General features: G+C 40.6%; 1 protein-coding gene across 1 annotated transcript in view; it reads left to right on the forward strand.

Annotated features, from left to right (window-relative positions):
• Window positions 1–23,154, forward strand: part of ATP13A5 (ATPase 13A5) — a 147,484-nt gene that overhangs the window by 83,040 nt on the left and 41,290 nt on the right. The window contains 4 exon segments of the mRNA XM_061192742.1: window positions 1,281–1,431; window positions 11,923–12,009; window positions 19,854–19,932; window positions 19,935–20,009. Coding sequence (XP_061048725.1) covers window positions 1,281–1,431; window positions 11,923–12,009; window positions 19,854–19,932; window positions 19,935–20,009 — 392 coding nt within the window.

Here is a 23,154-nt window from a genome sequence, read left to right on the forward strand (position 1 = left end):
AAAAGTTGCAAATGCACCCACCTTCAATGTACTACACAGGCCAGGAAAAGAATTATGATTAAGGTACAGATAGCAGGATACAGAAGAAGACATAATAAAGACTGCTTGATAAAAAAAACCAAAAAACAAAAAACCACATTTCTGATTTTTATAATAACATAGTGGATAAAAGGTAGAAATTCATTTTGGAAATGAATGGATCAAGGAATACCACCTGGAGGAGACAGCGTTTGAGATAGATTTTGAAGGGGGAATGGCTAGAATTTTTACAGACATGGTTTAAAAACTGGCACTAGGGAGCGGAGAGGGCAATCACATAAACACTACCCTGGAACAGAGCTAGAGACAGGAGAGACTGCCCATCTTCACAGAGTGCCCCTGAGCTCCCTTTCTTGCAGGGCTGGGACCTGCCTTCTCAGTCAGAGTGGAGATGCCTCTGCTCATAAGCTCTGGGTACCCCACCTGGGCTCCAAACTCTGGCTGAGGCTGCTGTTATTGAAGGAATCATGCAGGGGCTCTCCAGGATGGTGACGGTACTGGGTGCAGCACTGGCACAAGGGAAGAGCAGTCAGGCCGTGTGACGTTGCAGAAGGTACCTGGGTTCTAGCCCTATTCATGTGTCTCTGCTTCTGGCTGCTCCGATGCCCAGGCCAGGCCTTTGTCCAGACAGGTAGGGCCTCTACTGGCCAAAGCAGTGAAAGGGGAAAGGGATGTTTGCAGTTTCCACCCCTTCTCTCCCTCCCTTGCCCCTGGTACTCTGAAACTTTGGGGGAAGTAGAAACCACTAGAAACAATTATTATTCAGCTCTACGATGGGAGGAGAGAAGGTAAGGCAAGCCAGTCTGCTGTCAAATATAGGCGAAGGCCAAAGGGCCAATTAGTGAGAACTATTTGAGCCCATGCCTGCTTTTACTTGAAGAAGAAAGGAGCCAGCAGGCAGGCTTCCTTTCCATCCCTGCTACCCCATTGGCCTGGAGACTTCTTGCCTGGGTTGGGTGGCTTTGCAGTTCGCAGATGTCAGCTCTGAGCCTTCCCACAATGTGCCTTCCTGCAACGCTGCCACCTTGTGGGCTGGCGGCAGGCAACCTGACAAAAGCCCCCGTGATTATACCCAAGTACTCTACTCGGAATTTATCATACAGGGCATGGGGAGCTATTGAAACTTTTGAGCATAGGGGTTAGGTATTATTGAAGCTTATGTTAATAAGATTTTAAGGGGGGCAGGGTGTGCAAAATGATTTTGTTGACGATCTTAACTTACTAATGATCTTCTCTACCAGTTTCCAGGAAGTCCACAGCTTTGCCTCGGGCAAGGCTCCGCCCTGGGGCCCACTGTGTGTGGCCATGGCCAGCTGCCACTCTCTGATCCTTCTCGACAGGACCATCCAGGGAGACCCACTGGACCTCAAAATGTTTGAGGGCACAGCTTGAGTAAGGTGATTATTTCTTGGCTCTACTGAATGAGGAAAACCGGAAGAAATGCTTACCGGGAGTGCCAAGGCATTTCTAACTTTGGTTGAAACCCAGAGAAGATTCATAACAATATGTGAATGAGGGTCTGATCCTACCTGAATTTCCCAGTCCCTGCTCCAAGACTCTGTTAACTAGTGCAACATGAAATAGGGTTCCATGATCAAATAAATTTGAGAACTGCTCTTTAAACAAAGTTGATTTCTTTAGGATTTCTTTAATATACTGTGGTGCATTGTGAATATTCAAGAGGGAATATAATACGCAGCATTTACTAAACCTATTTCACCACAGAAAACCTTGACAGGCCAAAACATGGTACAAAACACTCTTGGAGAAACACTAGTCTAAAGCAGTACTGTTAATACAGTAGCCACTAGCCACGTTAGCTATTGAGCATATGAACTGTGGGTATGCATCTAAGGAACTGGATTTTAAATTTTATTTATTTTAACTACTTTAAATTTAAATAGCCACAAGTGGCTGGTAGCTACTGTACTAGACAGTATAGGTCTCAAAACCAAAATGAAGGTCCCTCAATCCAATGGGTTTGGTTTCCTGCGGTGAGTGTAGATGACAGCTGAAGGTTATAAGACCCCCCTGGTGACTGTCATGACACAGTGGGAAAACCTCTTGACCCCGCCACTCTCTAGCTGCAAGACCCCAAATCCAGAACAAGATTCTGAGTCATTACCTCATCTGCGCATTTGGGTAATAATGCCTCATTCAGGAGCGTGTTGAGACTGTGAGCCTGAAGGGGCTGCATGCATTGTAAAGTGCCCAAACAATGGAGAGTATTCATTCATTCATTAGTTAGTTAATTAACTACATTGTTCTGCACTCCAAAAAAATGTTCTAAAGCTACTTACTGTGACACATAAAATACAGGATGGCATTTAAACAGAGTTGTAAAGGAATGAAAACAAATGATTGTAGGGACATGGAGAACACCTCACAAAGAGACTAATTCAAAGATTTATTGGAGGAAAATTGTAGCTTTCTAGAGACCAAAGTAATAAAAGGAGAAACCTGGTAAACAGGGAAATTTCTGATATCAGTAAATTAAAACGAGAACATTTGCTGTGGAGAAATGCTTGATATTGTCGACTGAAAAAAAATTCACAACCTAAAAGTTGAGAGTTATGTTTTATTTGTCAGGCAAAACTGAGGACTTAAGCCCAGGACACAGCATCTCAGATAATTCTGACGGACTACAAGAGGCAAGTTGGGGGGAAGGGGGAGCCAGGATACATAGGAGTTTTTGCAACAAAGACCAGGTAGTCAAATCAAAAGATTACTGTTAAAGAAAGGCAACCAGATATCTCAAGTTAAGGAATTTAGCACTTTTCTATGTATGGGAAAATGCAAGAGTCTGGGCTCACTGAAATCATTCCTTTGATATGCACCTCAACTCTCTGGGGCCAGTATCCTGTGTTTTCTCATCCTGAGTCTCCTCAGGGTGCGCTGTCGGGGTTGCCTGCAGTGGCTGACTGCTAGATGGTGGGCATCCTGTTTCTATCCCGAGTTCCCTGAGGGCTCACCATCTAGGCAGCTGTAATGTGATGGCTTGATGGCTCCAATGTCCTTTGTTTGCTGATATGGCAGGAAATATTTTTTATTCACAATATAAGGGCAAGACTAAAATCACTTTTCTGGATCTTAATGGAGAGGAATCAGTGTAATTTTTATAAGCAATGTCCTTAGCAGCATCCTTGGTGCTGACACAGTGAGGAGTTGCACATGGTCATTATTGCTGTCTGTGACTTTGATCCTGGTTCTAACAGTGCCCCCTTCTCCAATAGAGGAGGCTTGATCTCTTTGTACAAATGACATACAAGTTGGGGTCTTATGTGAGGACATAAATCTATAGTATTAGCTCTGTAAATACTGTCTTTAAGACCACTTATGGAGGGGCAAGATGGCGGAAGAGTAAGACGCGGAGATCACCTTCCTCCCCACAGATACATGAGAAATACATCTACACGTGGAACTGCTCCTACAGAACACCCACTGAACGCTGGCAGAAGACGTCAGACCTCCCAAAAGGCAAGAAAATCCCCACGTACTTGGGTAGGGCAAAAGAAAAAAGAAATAACAGAGACAAAAGAATAGGGACGGGACCTGCACCAGTGGGAGGGAGCTGTGAAGGAGGAAAGGTTTCCACACACTAGGAAGCCCCTTCGTGGGCAGAGACTGCGGGTAGCAGAGGGGGGAAGCTTCGGAGCCACGGAGGAGAGCGCAGCCACAGTGGTGCGGAGGGCAAAGCGGAGATTCCCGCACAGAGGAGCGGTGCCGACCAGCACTCACCAGCCCGAGAGGCTTGTCTGCTCAGCCGCCGGGGCGGGCGGGGCCTGGGAGCTGGGGCTCGGGCTTCGGTGCTAGCCGGGAGGGAGTCCTGGAAAAAGACTGCAGCTGCCAAAGAGGCAAGAGAATTTTTCTTGCCTCTTTGTTTCGCGGCGCGCAAGGAGAGGGGATTCAGAGCGCCGCCTAAACGAGCTCCAGAGACGGGCGCGAGCCGCGGCTATCAGCGCGGATCCCACAGCAACAGGGACGCAGAGGGAAAAACGGAGAGATCCCCGCACAGAGGCTCGGCGCCGAGCAGCACTCACCAGCCCGAGAGGCTTGTCTGCTCACCCGCCGGGGCGGGCGGGGGCTGGGAGCTGAGGCGCGGGCTTCGGTCGGATCCCAGGGAGAGGACTGGGGTTGGCTGCGTGAACACAGCCTGAAGGGTCTAGCGCACCACAACTAGCCGGGAGGGTGCACGAGAAAAAGTCTGCAGCTGCCGAAGAGGCAGGAGACTTTTTCGTGCCTCTTTGTTTCGCGGCGTGCAAGGAGAGGGGATTCAGAGCGACACTTAAACGAACTCCAGAGACGGGCGCGAGCCGCGGCTATCAGCGCGGACCCCAGAGACGGGCATGAGACGCTAAGGCTGCTGCTGCCGCCACCAAACAGCCTGTGGGCGAGCACAGGTCATTCTCCACACCGCCCCTCCCGGGAGCCTGTGCAGCCCGCCACGGCCAGGCTCCCGTAATCCAGGGACAACTTCCCCGGGAGAGCGCACGGCGCGCCTCAGGCTGCTGCAACGTCACGCCGGCTTCTGCCGCCGCAGGCTCGCCCCGCCTCCTCCGTACCGCTCCCTCCCCCCGGCCTGACTGAGCCAGAGCCCCCGAATCAGCTGCTCCTTTAACCCCGTTCTGTCTGGGCGGGGAACAGACGCCCTCAGGGGACCTACATGCAGAGGCGGGTCCAAATCCAAAGCTGAACCCCGGGAGCTGTACGAACAAAGAAGAGAAAGGGAAATCTCTCCCAGCAGCCTCAGAAGCAGCGGATTAAAGCTCCACAAACAACTTGATGTGCCGGCATCTGTTGAATACCTGAATAGACAACGAATCATCCCAAATTTAGGAGATGGACTTTGGGAGCAGGATATATTAACTTTTCCCCTTTTCCTTTTTTTTGTGAGTGTAGATGTGTATGCTTCTGGGTGAGATTTTGTCTGTATAGCTTTGCTCTCACCGTTAGTCCTAGGGTTAGGTCCGTCCGTTTTTTTTTGTTTTTTTTTTTGTTTTTTTTGTTTTTGGCTTAAAAAAAATTTTTTTTCCCTAATAAATGTTTTCTTAATAATTTTTTCCTTATTTTCTATTTTTAAAAAAAAATTTTAATAAGTTTTTTCATATTTTTTATTTTAAAAAATTAAAAAAATTTTTTTCTTAATAAATTTTTTCTAAATAATTTTTTTCTTATTTTTAGTATAAAAAAATTAATAAATCTATTTTTAAAAATTAAAAAAAATTTTTTTCTTAATAAATTTACTCTTAATATTTTTTTTCTTATTTTTTATTATAATTGCTTTATTTTATTTTATTTTATCCTCTTTTTTTCTTTCTTTCCATTTTTTCTCCCTTTTATTCTGAGCCGTGTGGATGAAAGGCTCTTGGTGCTCCAGCCAGGCATCAGGGCTGTGCCTCTGAGGTGGGAGAGCCAACTTCAGGACACTGGTCCACAAGAGACCTCCCAGCTCCACGTAATACCAAACGGCGAAAATCTCTCACAGATCTCCATCTCAACATCAAGACCCAGCTTCACTCAATGACCAGCAAGCTACAGTGCTGGACACCCTATGCCAAACAACTAGCAAGAGAGGAACACAGCCCCATCCATTAACAGAGAGGCTGCCTAAAATCATAATAAGGCCACAGACACCCCAAAACACACCACCAGACGTGGACGAACCCACCAGAAAGACAACATCCAGCCTCATCCACCAGAACACAGGCACTAGTTCCCTCCACCAGGAAACCTACACAACCCACTGAACCAACCTTACCCACTGGGGACAGATACCAAAAACAACGGGAACTACGAACCTGCAGCCTGTGAAAAGGAGACCCCAAACACAGTAAGATAAGCAAAATGAGAAGACAGAAAAACACACAGCAGATGAAGGAGCAGGGTCAAAACACACCAGACCTAACAAATGAAGAGGAAATAGGTAGTCTACCTGAAAAAGAATTCAGAATAATGATAGTAAGGATGATCCAAAGTCTTGGAAATAGAATAGACAAAATGCAAGAAACATTTAACAAGGACGTAGAAGAACTAAAGAGGAACCAAGAAACGATGACAAGCACAATAAATGAAATTAAAAATACTCTAGATGGGATCAATAGCAGAATAACTGAGGCAGAAGAACGGATAAGTGACCTGGAAGATAAAATGGTGGAAATAACTACTGCAGAGCAGAATAAAGAAAAAAGAATGAAAAGAACTGAGGACAGTCTCAGAGACCTCTGGGACAACATTAAACGCACCAACATTCGAATTATAGGGGTCCCAGAAGAAGAAGAGAAAAAGAAAGGGACTGAGAAAATATTTGAAGAGATTATAGTTGAAAACTTCCCTAATATGGGAAAGGAAATAGTTAATCAAGTCCTGGAAGCACAGAGAGTCCCATACAGGATAAATCCAAGGAGAAACACACCAAGACACATATTAATCAAACTATCAAAAATTAAATATAAAGAAAACATATTAAAAGCAGCAAGGGAAAAACAACAGATAACACACAAGGGCATCCCCATAAGGTTAACAGCTGATCTTTCAGCAGAAACGCTGCAAGCCAGAAGGGAGTGGCAGGATATACTTAAAGTGATGAAGGAGAAAAACCTACAACCAAGATTACTCTACCCAGCAAGGATCTCATTCAGATTTGATGGAGAAATTAAAACCTTTACAGACAAGCAAAAGCTGAGAGAGTTCAGCACTACCAAACCAGCTTTACAACAAATGCTAAAGGAACTTCTCTAGGCAAGAAACACAAGAGAAGGAAAACACCTACAATAACAAACCCAAAACATTTAAGAAAATGGGAATAGGAACATACATATCGATAATTACCTTAAATGTAAATGGATTAAATGCTCCCACCAAAAGACACAGACTGGCTGAATGGATACAAAAACAAGACCCATATATATGCTGTCTACAAGAGACCCACTTCAGACCTAGAGACACATACAGACTGAAAGTGAGGGGATGGAAAAAGATATTCCATGCAAATGGAAACCAAAAGAAAGCTGGAGTAGCAATTCTCATATCAGACAAAATAGACTTTAAAATAAAGACAATTACAAGAGACAAAGACGGACACTATATAATGATCAAGGGATCGATCCAAGAGGAAGGTATAACAATTGTAAATATTTATGCACCCAACATAGGAGCACCTCAATACATAAGGCAAATACTAACAGCCATAAAAGGGGAAATCGACAGTAACACAATCATAGTAGGGGACTTTAACACCCCACTTTCACCAATGGACAGATCATCCAAAATGAAAATAAATAAGGAAACACAAGCTTTAAATGATACATTAAACAAGATGGACTTAATTGATATTTATAGGACATTCCACCCAAAAACAACAGAATACACATTTTTCTCAAGTGCTCATGGAACATTCTCCAGGATAGATCATATCTTGGGTCACAAATCAAGCCTTGGTAAATTTTAAAAAATTGAAATCGTATCAAGTATCTTTTCCGACCACAACGCTATGAGACTAGATATCAATTACAGGAAAAGATCTGTAAAAAATACAAACACATGGAGGCTACACAATACACTACTTAATAACGAAGTGATCACTGAAGAAATCAAAGGGGAAATCAAAAAATACCTAGAAACAAATGACAATGGAGACACGACGATCCAAAACCTATGGGATGCAGCAAAAGCAGTTCTAAGAGGGAAGTTTATAGCAATACAAGCCTACATCAAGAAACAGGAAACATCTCGAATAAACAACCTAACCTTGCACCTAAAGCAATTAGAGAAAGAAGAACAAAAAAACCCCAAAGCTAGCAGAAGGAAAGAAATCATAAAGATCAGATCAGAAATAAATGAAAAAGAAATGAAGGAAACAATAGCAAAAATCAATGAAACTAAAAGCTGGTTCTTTGAGAAGATAAACAAAATTGATAAACCATTAGCCAGACTCATCAAGAGAAAAAAGGAGAAGACTCAAATTAATAGAATTAGAAATGAAAAAGGAGAAGTAACCACTGACACTGCAGAAATACAAACGATCATAAGAGATTACTACAAGCAACTCTATGCTAATAAAATGGACAACCTGGAAGAAATGGACAGATTCTTAGAAATGCACAACCTGCCGAGACTGAACCAGGAAGAAATAGAAAATATGAACAGACCAATCACAAGCACTGAAATTGAAACTGTGATTAAAAATCTTCCAACACACAAAAGCCCAGGACCAGATGGCTTCACAGGCGAATTCTATCAAACATTTAGAGAAGAGCTAACACCTATCCTTCTCAAACTCTTCCAAAATATTGCAGAGGGAGGAACACTCCCCAACTCATTCTACGAGGCCACCATCACCCTGATACCAAAACCAGGCAAAGATGTCACAAAGAAAGAAAACTACAGGCCAATATCACTGATGAACATAGATGCAAAAATCCTCAACAAAATACTAGCAAACAGAATCCAACAGCACATTAAAAGGATCATACACCATGATCAAGTGGGGTTTATTCCAGGAATGCAAGGATTCTTCAATATACGCAAATCAATCAACGTGATACATCATATTAACAAATTGAAGGAGAAAAACCATATGATCATCTCAATAGATGCAGAGAAAGCTTTCGACAAAATTCAACACCCATTTATGATAAAAGTCCTGCAGAAAGTAGGCATAGAGGGAACTTTCCTCAACATAATAAAGGCCGTATATGACAAACCCACAGCCAACATTGTCCTCAATGGTGAAAAACTGAAACCATTTCCACTAAGATCAGGAACAAGACAAGGTTGCCCACTCTCACCACTATTATTCAACATAGTTTTGGAAGTATTAGCCACAGCAATCAGAGACGAAAAAGAAATAAAAGGAATCCAAATCGGAAAAGAAGAAGTAAAGCTGTCACTGTTTGCAGATGACATGATACTATACATAGAGAATCCAAAAGATGCTACCAGAAAACTACTAGAGCTAATCAATGAATTTGGTAAAGTAGCAGGATACAAAATTAATGCACAGAAATCTCTTGCATTCCTGTATACTAATGATGAAAAATCTGAAAGTGAAATTAAGAAAACACTCCCGTTTACCATTGCAACAAAAAGAATAAAATACCTAGGAATAAACCTACCTAAGGAGACAAAAGACCTGTATGCAGAAAATTATAGGACACTGATGAAAGAAATTAAAGATGATACAAATAGATGGAGAGATATACCATGTTCTTGGATTGGAAGAATCAACATTGTGAAAATGACTCTGCTACCCAAAGCAATCTACAGATTCAATGCAATCCCTATCAAACTACCACTGGCATTTTTCACAGAACTAGAACAAAAAATTTCACAATTTGTATGGAAACACAAAGGACCCCGAATAGCCAAACCAATCTTGAGAACGAAAAATGGAGCTGGAGGAATCAGGCTCCCTGACTTCAGACTATATTACAAAGCTACAGTAATCAAGACAGTTTGGTACTGGCACAAAAACAGAAATATAGATCAATGGAACAGGATAGAAAGCCCAGAGATAAGCCCACGCACATATGGTCACCTTATCTTTGATAAAGGAGGCAAGCATATACAGTGGAGAAAAGACAGCCTCTTCAATAAGTGGTGCTGGGAAAATTGGACAGCTACATGTAAAAGTATGAAATTAGAACACTCCCTAACACCATACACAAAAATAAACTCAAAATGGATTAAAGACCTAAGTGTAAGGCCAGACACTATCAAACTCTTAGAGGAAAACATAGGCAGAACACTGTATGACATAAGTCACAGCAAGATCCTTTTTGACCCAGGTCCTAGAGAAATGGAAATAAAAACACAAATAAACAAATGGGACCTAATGAAACTTAAAAGCTTTTGCACAGCAAAGGAAACCATAAACAAGACCAAAAGACAACCCTCAGAATGGGAGAAAATATTTGCAAATGAAGCAACTGACAAAGGATTAATCTCCAAGATTTACAAGCAGCTCATGCAGCTCAATAACAAAAAAACAAACAACCCAATCCAAAAATGGGCAGAAGACCTAAATAGACATTTCTCCAAAGAAGAGATACAGATTGCCAACAGACACATGAAAGAATGCTCAACATCATTAATCATTAGAGAAATGCAAATCAAAACTACAATGAGGTATCATCTCACACCGGTCAGAATGGCCATCATCAAAAAATCTAGAAACAATAAATGCTGGAGAGGGTGTGGAGAAAAGGGAACACTCTTGCACTGTTGGTGGGAATGTAAATTGATACAGCCACTATGGAGAACAGTATGGAGGTTCCTTAAAAAACTAAAAATAGAACTACCATATGACCCAGCAATCCCACTACTGGGCATATACCCTGAGAAAACCATAATTCAGAAAGAGTCATGTACCAAAATATTCATTGCAGCTCTGTTTACAATAGCCAGGACATGGAAGCAACCTAGGTGTCCATCATCGGATGAATGGATAAAGAAGATGTGGCACATATATACAATGGAATATTACTCAGCCATAAAAAGAAATGAAATGGAGGTGTTTGTAATGAGGTGGATGGAGTTAGAGTCTGTCATACAGAGTGAAGTAAGTCAAAAAGAGAAAAACAAATACAGTATGCTAACACATATATATGGAATCTAAGGGGAAAAAAAAAAAAAAAAAAGAGGTCATGAAGAACCTAGTGGCAAGATGGGAATAAAGACACAGACCTACTAGAGAATGGACTTGAGGATATGGGGAGGGGGAGGGGTGAGATGTGACAGGGTGAGAGAGTGTCATGGACATATATACACTACCAAATGTAAAATAGATAACTAGTGGGAAGCAGCCGCATAGCACAGGGAGATCAGCTCGGTGCTTTGTGACCACCTAGAGGGGTGGGATAGGGAGGGTGGGAGGGAGGGAGATGCAAGAGGGAAGAGATATGGCAACATATGTATATGTGTAACTGATTCACTTTGTTGTAAAGCAGAAGCTAGCACACCATTGTAAAGCAATTATACTTCAATAAAGATGTTTAAAAAAAAAAAAAAAAAAAAAAAAAAAACCACTTATATCCACCCAGAGCAAAGAAAGTGCAAATTATTCATTGAGTTTAAAGCTGGATGAGAAAGAGTCTCTAGTCAAATATCTTTTGGTAGTTCCTTTCACTAAACATAATGGAGAGGGAAAATGTCCTTATAGACTCTAAGAATATTAGCACTAGAAGGGATGTCAGGATATTTTTCAGAAGAAATTGAGATCTGCAGAAATGAAGTGACGTCCCCAAGGTTGAACAAGTAAGTGATAGAGCAGAAACCAGATGTTGTCTCCTGTTTTCTGAATTGTGCTATTTATATATCTGACTGCCTTTACCATATTTTAGCTTAATATTGGTTTCTCAGATGGTATAACTTATACTGTTGTAACACCCAAAGAATACAAATTATTTTCAAAAATGCTTTCTAATTTGCCAGCAGCTAACTTGTAACTCTCTAGCTAACCAATTAAGCTAGTAGCATAGATAGAGCATAAGAAATAGTATCATGTTTATCTCAAGACTCAACCCTCTGTCATGTGAGAGCTAGTGTGCTCAGGTATATTGGAGAGTAGATCTCCACTTAAACCCTCATCCATTTACAAGACATGCCTTTTAGGAAGAGCCAATGGGCTGTAGTTAGCACTTCCTCCACCAATTACTACTGAAAATGTAGTCACAATAATTCTGGCTTTTTGACATTTTACAATAAGGTCCTTAATATAAATCAACACAACAGAAATTTGACAATGATGGTATTAAGATAATTGACCTACAAGAGAAAATACATGAAAAGGGCTTTGAAAAGATTAAAGTGCTATGCAAATGAGAGATATTTCTTTCTTATTATTTTTCTCTAAGGAATCTTATGAATGTTTTCATTTTAAAACAGATAATGGAAGATTGCAATGTAGACTACTGCAAATTTGGGATATCAGATTCCAACATAATAATAAAACCAGGACCAAAAGCCAGTTGGGTATGATTTGCTTTTTTTTAATTATATAAATATTCCCCCTTAAAGCTGGTGAAATTCCCCTGACTTTTACATATTTTTATATTCCTATTATTTTGTCTTATCCTAACAGTATCCATGGTCAGTTTGCTCATTCCTTCATTCCTGAATTTATCCATTAATTTATTCAACAAACATTCATGAGGTACCTATGTATGCTCGAGCCCTGTGCTAAGTGCTAAGGCATAAAGTGATTTCAAAACTAGACATGCTGGGAGGGACCCTCAAGGTGGCGGAAAAGTAAGACATGGAGATCACCTTCTTCCCCACAAATACATCAAAAATACATCTACATGCGGAACTGCTCCTACAGAACACCTACTGAATGCTGGCAGAAGACCTCAGACTTCCCAAAAGGCAAGAAATTCCCCACGTACCTGGGTAGGGCAAAAGAAGAAAAGAAAAAACAGAGACAAAAGAATAGGGACAGGACCTGCACCACTGGGAGGGAGCTGTGAAGGAGGAAAAGTTTCCACACACTAGGAAGCCCCTTTACTGGTGGAGACAGGGGGTGGGCAGGGGGGAAGCTTCAGAGCCATGGAGGAGAGCGCAGCAACAGGGGTGCAGAAGGCAAAGCGGAGAGATTCCCGCACAGAGGATCGGTGCCGACCAGCGCTCACCAGCCCGAGAGGCTTGTCTGCTCACCCGCCGGGGCGGGCGGGGGCTGGGAGCTGAGGCTCGGGCTTCGGAGGTCGGATCCCAGGGAGAGGACTGGCGTTGGCTGTGTGAACACAGCCTGAAGGGGGCTAGTGCACCACAGCTAGGCGGGAGGGAGTCCGGGAGAGTCTGGACCTGCCTAAGAGGCAAGAGGCCATTGTTTCAGGGTGCGCGAGGAGAGGGGATTCAGAGCACCGCCTAAACGAGCTCCAGAGACTGGCGCGAGCCGCGGCTATCAGCGCGGACCCCAGAGACGGGCATGAAACGCTAAGGCTGCTGCTGCAGCCACCAAGAATCCTGTGTGCAAGCGCATGTCACTATCCACACACACTCTTCCCAACCTGGGAGGCTGTGCAGCCCACCACTGCCAGGGTCCCGTGATCCAGGGACAACTTCCCAGGGAGAACACACGGTGTGCCTCAGGCTGTTGCAACATCATGCTGGCCTCTGCTGACACAGGCTCACCCCGCATTCCAATTATAACTACCTTACCCTTCCCTCCCCTCTGGCCTGAGTAAGCCAGAGCCCCCTAATCAGCCGCTGCTTTAACCCCATCCTGTCTGGGAGGGAACAGATGCTTGAGGGCGACCTACACGCAGAGGCGGGGCCAAAACCAAAGCTGAACCCCGGGAGCTGTGCAGACAAAGAAGAGAAAGGGAAATTTCTCTGTGCAGCCTCAGGAGCAGCGGATTAAATCCCCACAATCAACTTGGTGTACCCTGCATCTGTGGAATACCTGAATAGACAACGAATCATCCCAAAATTGAGGTGGTGGATTTTGGGAGCAGCTATAGACTTGGGGTTTGCAGTCTGCAACTGACCTGTTTCTGATTTTTATGTTTATCTTAGTATAGTTTTTAACACTTGTTATCATTGGTGGTTTTGTTTATTGGTTTGGTTGCTCTCTTCTTTTTTTAAATGATTATTACTTTTAAATTTTTTTATTTTAATAATTTTAAAAATTTTATTTTATTTTAATAATTTTATTTTTTAAATTTATTATTATATTTTTCTTTCTTTTTTCCTCCTTTTTCTTCTGAGCCATGTGGCTGATAGGGTCTTGGTGCTCTGGCTTGGTGTCAGGCCTGAGCCTCTGAGGTGGGAGAGCCGAGTTCAGAATCTGGACCACCAGAGACATCCCGGCCCCACGTAATATCAATTGGCGAGAGCTCTCCCAGAGATCTCCGTCTCAACGCTAAGACCCAGCTCCATCCAACGGCCAGCAACCTCCAGTGCTGGACACCCCATGCCAAACAACTAGCAAGACAGGAACACAACCACACCCATTAGAAGAGAGGCTACCTAAAGTATTACTAAGTTCACAGATACCCCAAAACACACCACCAGACATGGTCCTGACCATGAGAAAGACAAGATCCAGCCTCATCCACCAGAACACAGGCACCAGTCCCCTCCACCAGGGAGCCTACACAAGCGACTGAACCAACCTTGCCCACTGGGGGCACACATCAAAAACAATGGGAACTATGAACCTGCAGCCTGTGAAAAGGAGACCCCAAACACAGTAAGCTAAGCAAAATGAGAAGACAGAGAAATACGCAGCAGATGAGGGAGCAAGGTAAAAACCCACCAGACCAAACAAATGAAGAGGAAATAGGCAGTCTACCTGAAAAGAATTCAGAGAAATGATAGTAAAGATGATCCAAAATCTTGGAAATAGAATGGAGAAGCCACAAGAAACGTTTAACAAGGACCTAGAAGAAATAAAGAGCACACAATGATGAACAACACAATAAATGAAATTTAAAATTCTCTAGAAGGAATCAATTGCAGAATAAATGAGGCAGAAGAACAGATAAGTGACCTGGAAGATAAAGAGTGGAAATAATTACCACACAGCAGAATAAAGAAAAAAGAATGAAAAGAATTGAGGACAGTCTCAGAGACCTCTGGGACAACATTAAACAAACCAACATTCAAATTATAGGGGTCCCAGAAGAAGAAGAGAAAAAGAAAGGGTCTGAAAAAATATTTGAAGAGATTATAGTTGAAAACTTCCCTAGCATGGGAAAGGAAAGAGTCAGTCAAGTCCAGGAAGCGCAGAGAGTCCCATACAGGATAAATCCAAGGAGAAACACTCCAAGACACATATTAATCAAACTATCAAAATTTAGATACAAAGAAAAAATATTAAAAGCAACAAGGGAAAAACAACAAATAACACACAAGAGAATCCCCATAAGGTTAACAGCTGATCTTTTAGCAGAAACTCTGCAAGCCAGAAGGGAGTGGCAGGACATATTTAGAGTGATGAAAGGGAAAAACCTACAACCAAGATTACTCGACCCAGCAAGGATCTCATTCAGATTTGATGGAGAAATTAAAACCGTCACACACAAGCAAAAGTTAAGAGAATTCAGCACCACCAAATGAGTTTTACAACAAATGCTAAAGGAAATTCTCTAGGCAGGAAACACAAGAGAAGGAAAAGACCTACAAAAACAAACTCAAAACAATTAAGAAAATGGTAATAGGAACATACATATCGATAATTACCTTAAATGTAAATGGATTAAATGCTCCAACCAAAAGACATAGACAGGCTGAATGGATACAAAAACATGACCCCGTATATATGCTGTCTAAAAGAGACCCACTTCAGACCTAGGGACACATACAGACTGAAAGTGAGGGGATGGAAAAAGATATTCCATGCAAATGGAAATCAAAAGAAAGCTGGAGTAGCAATTCTCATATCAGAAAAAAATAGACTTTAAAATAAAGACTATTACAAGAGACAAAGAAGGACACTACATAATGATCATGGGATCAATCCAAGAAGAAGATATAACAATTGTAATTATTTATGCTCCCAATATAGGGCACCTCAATACATAAGGCAAATGCTAACAGCCATAAAAGGGGAAGTTGACAGTAACACAATAACAGTAGGGGACTTTAACAACCACTTTCAGCAATGGACAGATCATTGAAAATGAAAATAAATAAGGAAACACAAGCTTTAAATGACACATTAAACCAGATGGACTTGATATATACAGGACATTCCATCCGAAAACAACAGAATACACTTTCTTCTCAAGTGCTCATGGAACATTCTCCAAGGTGGATCATATCTTGGGTCACAAATCAAGCCTTGGTAAATTTAAGAAAATTGGAATCGTACCAAGTACCTTTTCCAACCAAAAAACTATGAGACTAGTTATTAATTATAAGAAAAGAAAAACTGTAAAAAGTACAAACACATGGAGGCTAAACAGTATGCTATTAATAACCAAGAGATCTCTGAAGAAATCAAAGAGGAAATAAAAAAATACCTAGAAACAAATGACAATGAAAACACAATGATGCAAAACTTATGGGATGCAGCAAAAGCAGTTCTAAGAGGGAAGTTTATAGCAATACAATCCTACCTCAAGAAACAACAAACATCTCAAATAAACAACCTAACCTTGCTGCTAAAGCAATTAGAGAAAGAAGAACAAAAAAACCCCAAAGTTAGCAGAAAGAAATCATAAAGATCAGATCAGAAATAAATGAAAAAGAAATGAAGGAAACGATAGCAAAGATCAATAAAACTAAAAGCTGGGGGCAGACACCAAAAACAATGGGAACTTGTTCTTTGAGAAGATAAACAAAATTGATAAACCATTAGCCAGACTCATCAAGTAAAAAAAGGAGAAGACTCAAATCAATAGAATTAGAAATGAAAAAGGAGAAGTAACAACTGACACTGCAGATATACAAAGGATCATGAGAGGATACTACAAGCAACTATATGCCAATAAAATGGACAACCTGGAAGAAATGGACAAATTCTTAAAAAACACAACCTTCTGAGGCTGAACCAGGAAGAAATAGAAAATATAAACAGACCAATCACAAGCACTGAAATTGACACTGTGATTAAAAATCTTCCAACAAACAAAAGCCCAGGACCAGGTGGCTTCACAGGCGAATTCTATCGAACATTTAAAGAAGAGCTAACACCTATCCTTCTCAAACTCTTCCAAAATATAGCAGAGGGAGGAACACTCCCAAACTCATTCTATGAGGCCACCATCACCCTGATACCAAAACCAGACAAAGATACCACAAAAAAAGAAAACTACAGGCCAATATCACTGATGAACATAGATTCAAAAATCCTGAAGAAACTACTAGCAAACAGAATCCAAGAGCACATTAAAAGGATCATACTCTATGATCAAGTAGGGTTTATCCCAGGAATGCAAGGGTTCTTCAATATACACAAATCAATCAATGTGATAAACCATATTAACAAACTGAAGGAGAAAAACCATACGATAATCTCAACAGATGCAGAAAAATCTTTCAACAAAATTCAACACCCATTTATGACAAAAACTCTCCAGAAAGCAGGCATACAGGGAAGCTACCTCAACATAATAAAGTCCATAAATGACAAACCCACAGCCAACACCGTTCGCAATGGTGAAAAACTGAAACAATTTCCTCTAAGATCAAGAACAAGACAAGGTTGCCCACTCTCCCCATTATTATTCCACTTAGTTTTGGAACTTTTAGTCACAGCAATCAGAGAAGAAAAAGAAGTAAAAGGAATCCAAATCGGAAAAGAAGAAGTAAAGCTCTCACTGTTTGCAGATGACATGATACAATACATAGAGAATCCAAAGGATGCTACCAGAAAACTACTAGAGCTAATCAATGAATCTGGTAGAGTAGCAGGATACAAAATTAATGCACAGAAATCTCTTGCATTCCTATACACTAATGATGAAAAATCTGAAAGAGAAATTAAGGACACACTCCCATTTACCACTGCAACAAAAAGAATAAAATACCTAGGAATAAACCTACCTAAGGAGACAAAAAACCTGTATGCAGAAAACTATGACACTGATGAAAGAAATTAAAGATGATACAAACAGATGGAGAGACATACCATGTTCTTGGATTGGAAGAATCAACATTGTGAAAATGACTATACTACCCAAAGCAATCTACGAATTCAGTGCAATTCCTATCAAACTACCAATGGCATTTTTCACAGAACTAGAACAAAAAATTTCACAATTTGTGTGGAAACACAAAAGACCACGAATAGCCAAAGCAATCTTGAGAAAGAAAAACAGAGCTGGAGGAATCAGGCTCCCAGACTTCAGAGTATACTACAAAGCTACAGTAATCAAGACAGTATGGTACTGGCACAAAAACAGAAATATAGATCAATGGAACAGGATAGAAAGCCCAGAGATAAACCCACACACATATGGTCACCTTATCTTTGATATAGGAGGCAAGAATATACAATTGAGAAAAGACAGCCTCTTCAATAAGTGGTGCTGGGAAAACTGGACAGCTACATGTAAAAGAATGAAATTAGAACACTTCCTAACACCATACACAAAAATAAACTCAAAATGGATTAAAGACCTAATTGTAAGACTGGACACTATAAAACCCTTAGGGAAAAGATAGGAAGAACACTCTTTGACATAAATCACAGCAAGATCCTTTTTGACCCACCTCCTAGAGAAATGGAAATAAAAACAAAAATAAACAAATGGGACCTAATGAAACTTAAAAGCTTTTGCACAACAAAGGAAACCATATACAAAGCAAAAATCCAACTCTCAGAATAGGAGAAAATATTTGCAAACGAAGCAACTGACAAAGGATTAATCTCCAAAATATACAAGCAGCTCATACAGCTCAATATCAAAAAAACAAGCAACCCAATCCAAAAATGAGTTGAAGACCTAAATAGACATTTCTCCAAAGAAGATATACAGATTGCCAACAAACACATGAAAGGATGCTCAACATCACTAATCATTAGAGAAAGGTAAGTCAAAACTACAAGGAGGTATCACCTCACACCACTCAGAATGACTATCATCAAAAAATCGACAAACAATAAATGCTGGAGAGGGTTTGGAGAAAAGGGAACCCTCTTGCACTGTTGGTGGGAATGTAAATTGATACAGCCACTGTGGAGAACAGTATGGAGGTTCCTTAAAAAACTAAACTAGAACTACCATATGACCCAGTAATCCCACTACTGGGCATATATCCTGAGAAAACCATAATTCAGAAAATGTTCATTGCAGCACTGTTTACAATATCCAGGACATGGAAGCAACCTAAGTGTCCATTGACAGATGAATGGAGAAAGGAGATGTGGCACATATATACAATGGAATATTACTCAGCCATAAAAAGAAATGAAATTGAGTTATTTGTAGTGAAGTGGATGGACATAGAGTCTGTCATACAGAGTGAAGTAAGTCAGAAAGAGAAAAACAAATACCGTATGCTAACACATATATATGGAATCTAAAAAAAAAAAAAAAAAAAAAAAAGGTTCTGATGAACCTAGGAGCAGGACAGGAATAATGACGCAGACGTAGAGAATGGACTTGAGGACACGGGGAGGGGGAAGGGTAAGCTGGGATGAAGTGAGTGACTGGCATGGACATATATACACTACCAAATATAAAATAGAAAGGTAGTGGGAAGCAGCCGCATAACACAGGGAGATCAGCTCTGTGCTTTGTGTCCACCTAGAGGGGTGGGATAGGGAGGGTGGGAGGGAGATGCAAGAGGGAGGGGATATGGGGATATATGCATACGTATAGCTGATTCACTTTGTTATACAGCAGAAACTAACACACCATTGTAAAGCAATTATACTCCAAAAAAGATGTTTAAAAGAAAAAAAAAAGAAAGAAAATAGAAAAAGAGAAATGCAAAAAAAAAAAAGCTAGACATGTTGGGCTCTGTGCTGGAAGACTATGTGGACTGATAGAAAAATCAATATAGGTGCAAATAAATGCAATATAATATGCCAAGTGCTATAATAAAGGCTGAAGAAAGAACAGCAGGAGTCCAGAGGTGGGGGTAAATAGTGTTTTGAGGAGAGAAGCACCACAGAGGTGGTGCCCTGTAAGCTTGGCCTGGAAGATGATTCAGATTCCTCCAGACAGCCAAGGGGAAGGGCCTTGCAGACCAGACAACTTGATGAGGGAATTGCCTTAGACGCAGCTAGAAAAATATCAATGTTGTGATAACATACGACTTCATGATGTCCCTGGGCTCACTGAAGAGTAAACCTTATATGCTGTTGTGCATCTGCTAAATCTCACGTAATAGCTTCTTAAGGTCCCCTCTCTTGGGGCCCTCAGAGTCCCTTGGAAGCCATCGCCATCTTGCAACAGTTTCCATTTTCCTGTAGCCTGCAGAGGATGTCTGTGGTCGTTCAGCTGGAGGGGAGGATCACTTTTGTGTCTATATGAAAGGTGCCCCGGAGATGCTGGCTAGGTTCTGCAGATCTGAAACAGGTACTAACTGACACTTATCACTTTCAGGAGGCAAAAATATTTTAAAAGCTCAAACACACAGAGCAAACCAACCTAAATCAATGAATGTGGAGGTGGTTATTTTCTTGGTAGGTGGGAAGTGGGCCCAGTAGATCTGCTAAGGCAGAGGTGATAACTTCAAAGCAGAGAAGCAGAGAGTAAATATCAGCCAGAAAATCCCAAACACAATGGGGCATCAGAGAGGGAGGTGTGAAGCAAGCCTCAGAAGCCAGAACAGGGAGCTACAGAGGGGTCAGAGGACCAAGGAGGGTGAGAATGAGGAGTGTTCAGAGGGAACCAAAGAGACAGGTCTGAACCCTAGATTAATTCTGCAGACAGGGATGCTCTGTCACCTCCTGGGGGCTGGCACCACTTATGGGGTCTTAGATCAATGGGAGGAGAATATAAAAAAGATAAATCTTTTAGAAAAAAAAAGTGATTAGAGTAAATTAGATGGTATCAGAGCAAGGTAATTGATCATTTTCACAGCAATTTCATCTTTCAGGGCCAGATTTTGAGCTGATTTGTATTGTTTCTTAGTCTTATAAACATATGCACTCTCTAAGCTGCACCCCAGATTTGTAAGAATATTGTTGCATTCAGATGAGTTCATTTGGATAAAACTGGCCTTTTTTCTCCTGATTTTCATCTATATTCTCCTTACAATAGCTGATAGCCATCAACTTGTGCACAGAATTCTAAGATTTGGCAAATGATTGCTTTAACTTCTCTCTCTACTTCAAGTCTTTTTTTTAGAGGTCCCCCTTTTTTCTGACTTTGACCTTCCTCATAGCTCCCATTAACTCCATCCTTCACAGATTGATGGTCTGTACTTGGCTGTTAATTTTTTTTTCAGGTGTCATTTGCCACCCCTTATTCATCTGGTAGCCCTTCCAATTCTTCTTATTGTCCTAAATTCTGATCCTTGACATATGCTAATATCATATTCATACAGTTGGCACTTTGAACGACCTCCAGAATCCTTTAGATACGTCTTCTTTCAAGGATCAGTAGTACACCTCCCTCGGGTCTGGAGAGGTAGTGAGTGCAAATTGAGTTCCTTATATGAAGTAGAATTCAGTATTCTTAATTACATTCAGGAGATAAATTGTCCTCAGCAGAGGACAATCTGTAGATTATTTTTTCTTTCAAAGTTTCTCAGTTTTTAAAGTTTGTTTTTGAATTGTTTATGACAAAAGAGTAAAGAAATACCATGGAAAATTGAATAACAAATCATCTGCATCACTTATCTTTGATTTTGTGTTGCTGGTAGAGAGATCCTCACTTATATACAATTATTAACCCCTCTGCACAAGATGTGGATATCCTCGGTTCCACATTACTATTTACAACCTAAGTCTATCTACTCTAATATAATCAGTAATCACCGTCCCTTCCTTACCCTGTGTCTATTTCCCCCATCTATAAAATGTGGGATTGGGTGATCTCTAAGGAGCCTTTCGCCATGACATTTTAATCTTCTAAATAGAATCACAAATATATGCGGTTCACAAATATATGAATGGCACTCTCATGTTTAACATTCAAGGTGTTAGCTATTCTTGAGCAAGCATAAAGACCCATAACACACAGAATTTTGTAATTTTTCAAGATACAAATTTTAATAATGAAAGTTAAGATCATGTGTGAAGACGAGATTTATGTTGCTAGAAGTTGAGTGTAGCCACCACCCAGCTGTCACATACAAATTAAACTGTGATGTTCTCATTTAAAAGCCACCAGTGAGAGAGACATTATTATAAATATGACAAAATAAGAAAATGAGGATAAATGTGCTAGATTTCTAACTATCCCAGGTTTTCCCAGAGAATATCAGGAGCCTATTTATCATGCTTCTTACAGTATAGTTATTATTTTCAAACAGGGTAAAAGAATAGGGTTTTGATTTTTTTTTTTTAGAGTCAAATTATATTTAGCAGAAATTTCCAATTAGGAAAATCAAAACGTATAAAAAACTGGCATCATAAAGGGGAAGTAGAAGTTTCCTGAGATGAGTTAGGGGGAAAAAAAAACAGGAGAAATACCTTATCAAGATTCACCATTTCATGAGTTTAGCCAATTTCTATTGAGCTTGACTGTGTATTGGATGCCCCTCAAGGCACTGAGGATTCAGAAGTGAATAAAATCAAATCCTTGCCCTCACAAAGCTTATATCCTAATTGGGGGAAATAATTAATAAAGTTAATCTATAAAATATTGTCAGGCAGTGATAAATGCCCTGAAAGAAGAAATAAAGCAGGTTAAAAGGATTTTAAAAATGACAGAGAGCACCGTATTACATGGGGAGATTAGGGAAGTCCTCTGAGGAGGTAACATTTGAACAGAGATCTGAGTAAAGTCAGGGAGCAGAGCATGCAAGTATCCAGGGGCAGAGCACTGCAGACAATAGGAATAGTGGATGCAACAGGCCTTGACACAGGATTTTGCTAGAATGTTGTAGAATCCCAAGATACCCAAGTGCCTGAAGCAGTGAACAAGGGAAGAGTCATAAAACAGAGACCCAAAGCAGAACACATTGGTGAGAAGATTTTGGAATCTTTCTTTTAGTTCTAGTTAATGAGAAAATATTAATCCAATTTATAATAGAACGTCATGAAGTTAAATGATGAGAATTTAACAAATTCTGTATGAAGGTGGATTTTCTTTTATAATATTCTCTAAGATCACGAGGCAGGATTCATATCTGATTATCTGAGTATTCACCAACGTGCCTAATATAGGATCTAAAATAAAGTAGTAATTTAGTAACTGGACTGTGGAATGAAGGATGTAACAACTACTTATACTCTACTCCAGAGAGAAGTTTCTTCATTGTATTCTTATCCACGTTTGAATTATTTCTCATCAAGAAATTCAACTCTGATTTTTTTCTTAAAGAAGTTTACTGACCACGTGATCATTTCCCTCCCAAGTCCTACTAACATGCTAGAAAAGAAATAGTTTCAAAGAAAACTAGAGAAGCAATAAGTGTAGATGAGAGATTTCTACATATTTCTGTAAGATGTAAAGTAAGTGGAGGAGTGGTATCTGAATCAGCAGGATAGAAGAAGCTATAGCTTATACCAAGCCAGAGAGAGAGAGAGAGAGAGAGATTGCAAGAGGAAAG

This window comes from Eubalaena glacialis, chromosome 6 (genome assembly GCF_028564815.1).
Source record: "Eubalaena glacialis isolate mEubGla1 chromosome 6, mEubGla1.1.hap2.+ XY, whole genome shotgun sequence".
NCBI classification, from domain to species: Eukaryota; Metazoa; Chordata; class Mammalia; order Artiodactyla; family Balaenidae; genus Eubalaena; species Eubalaena glacialis.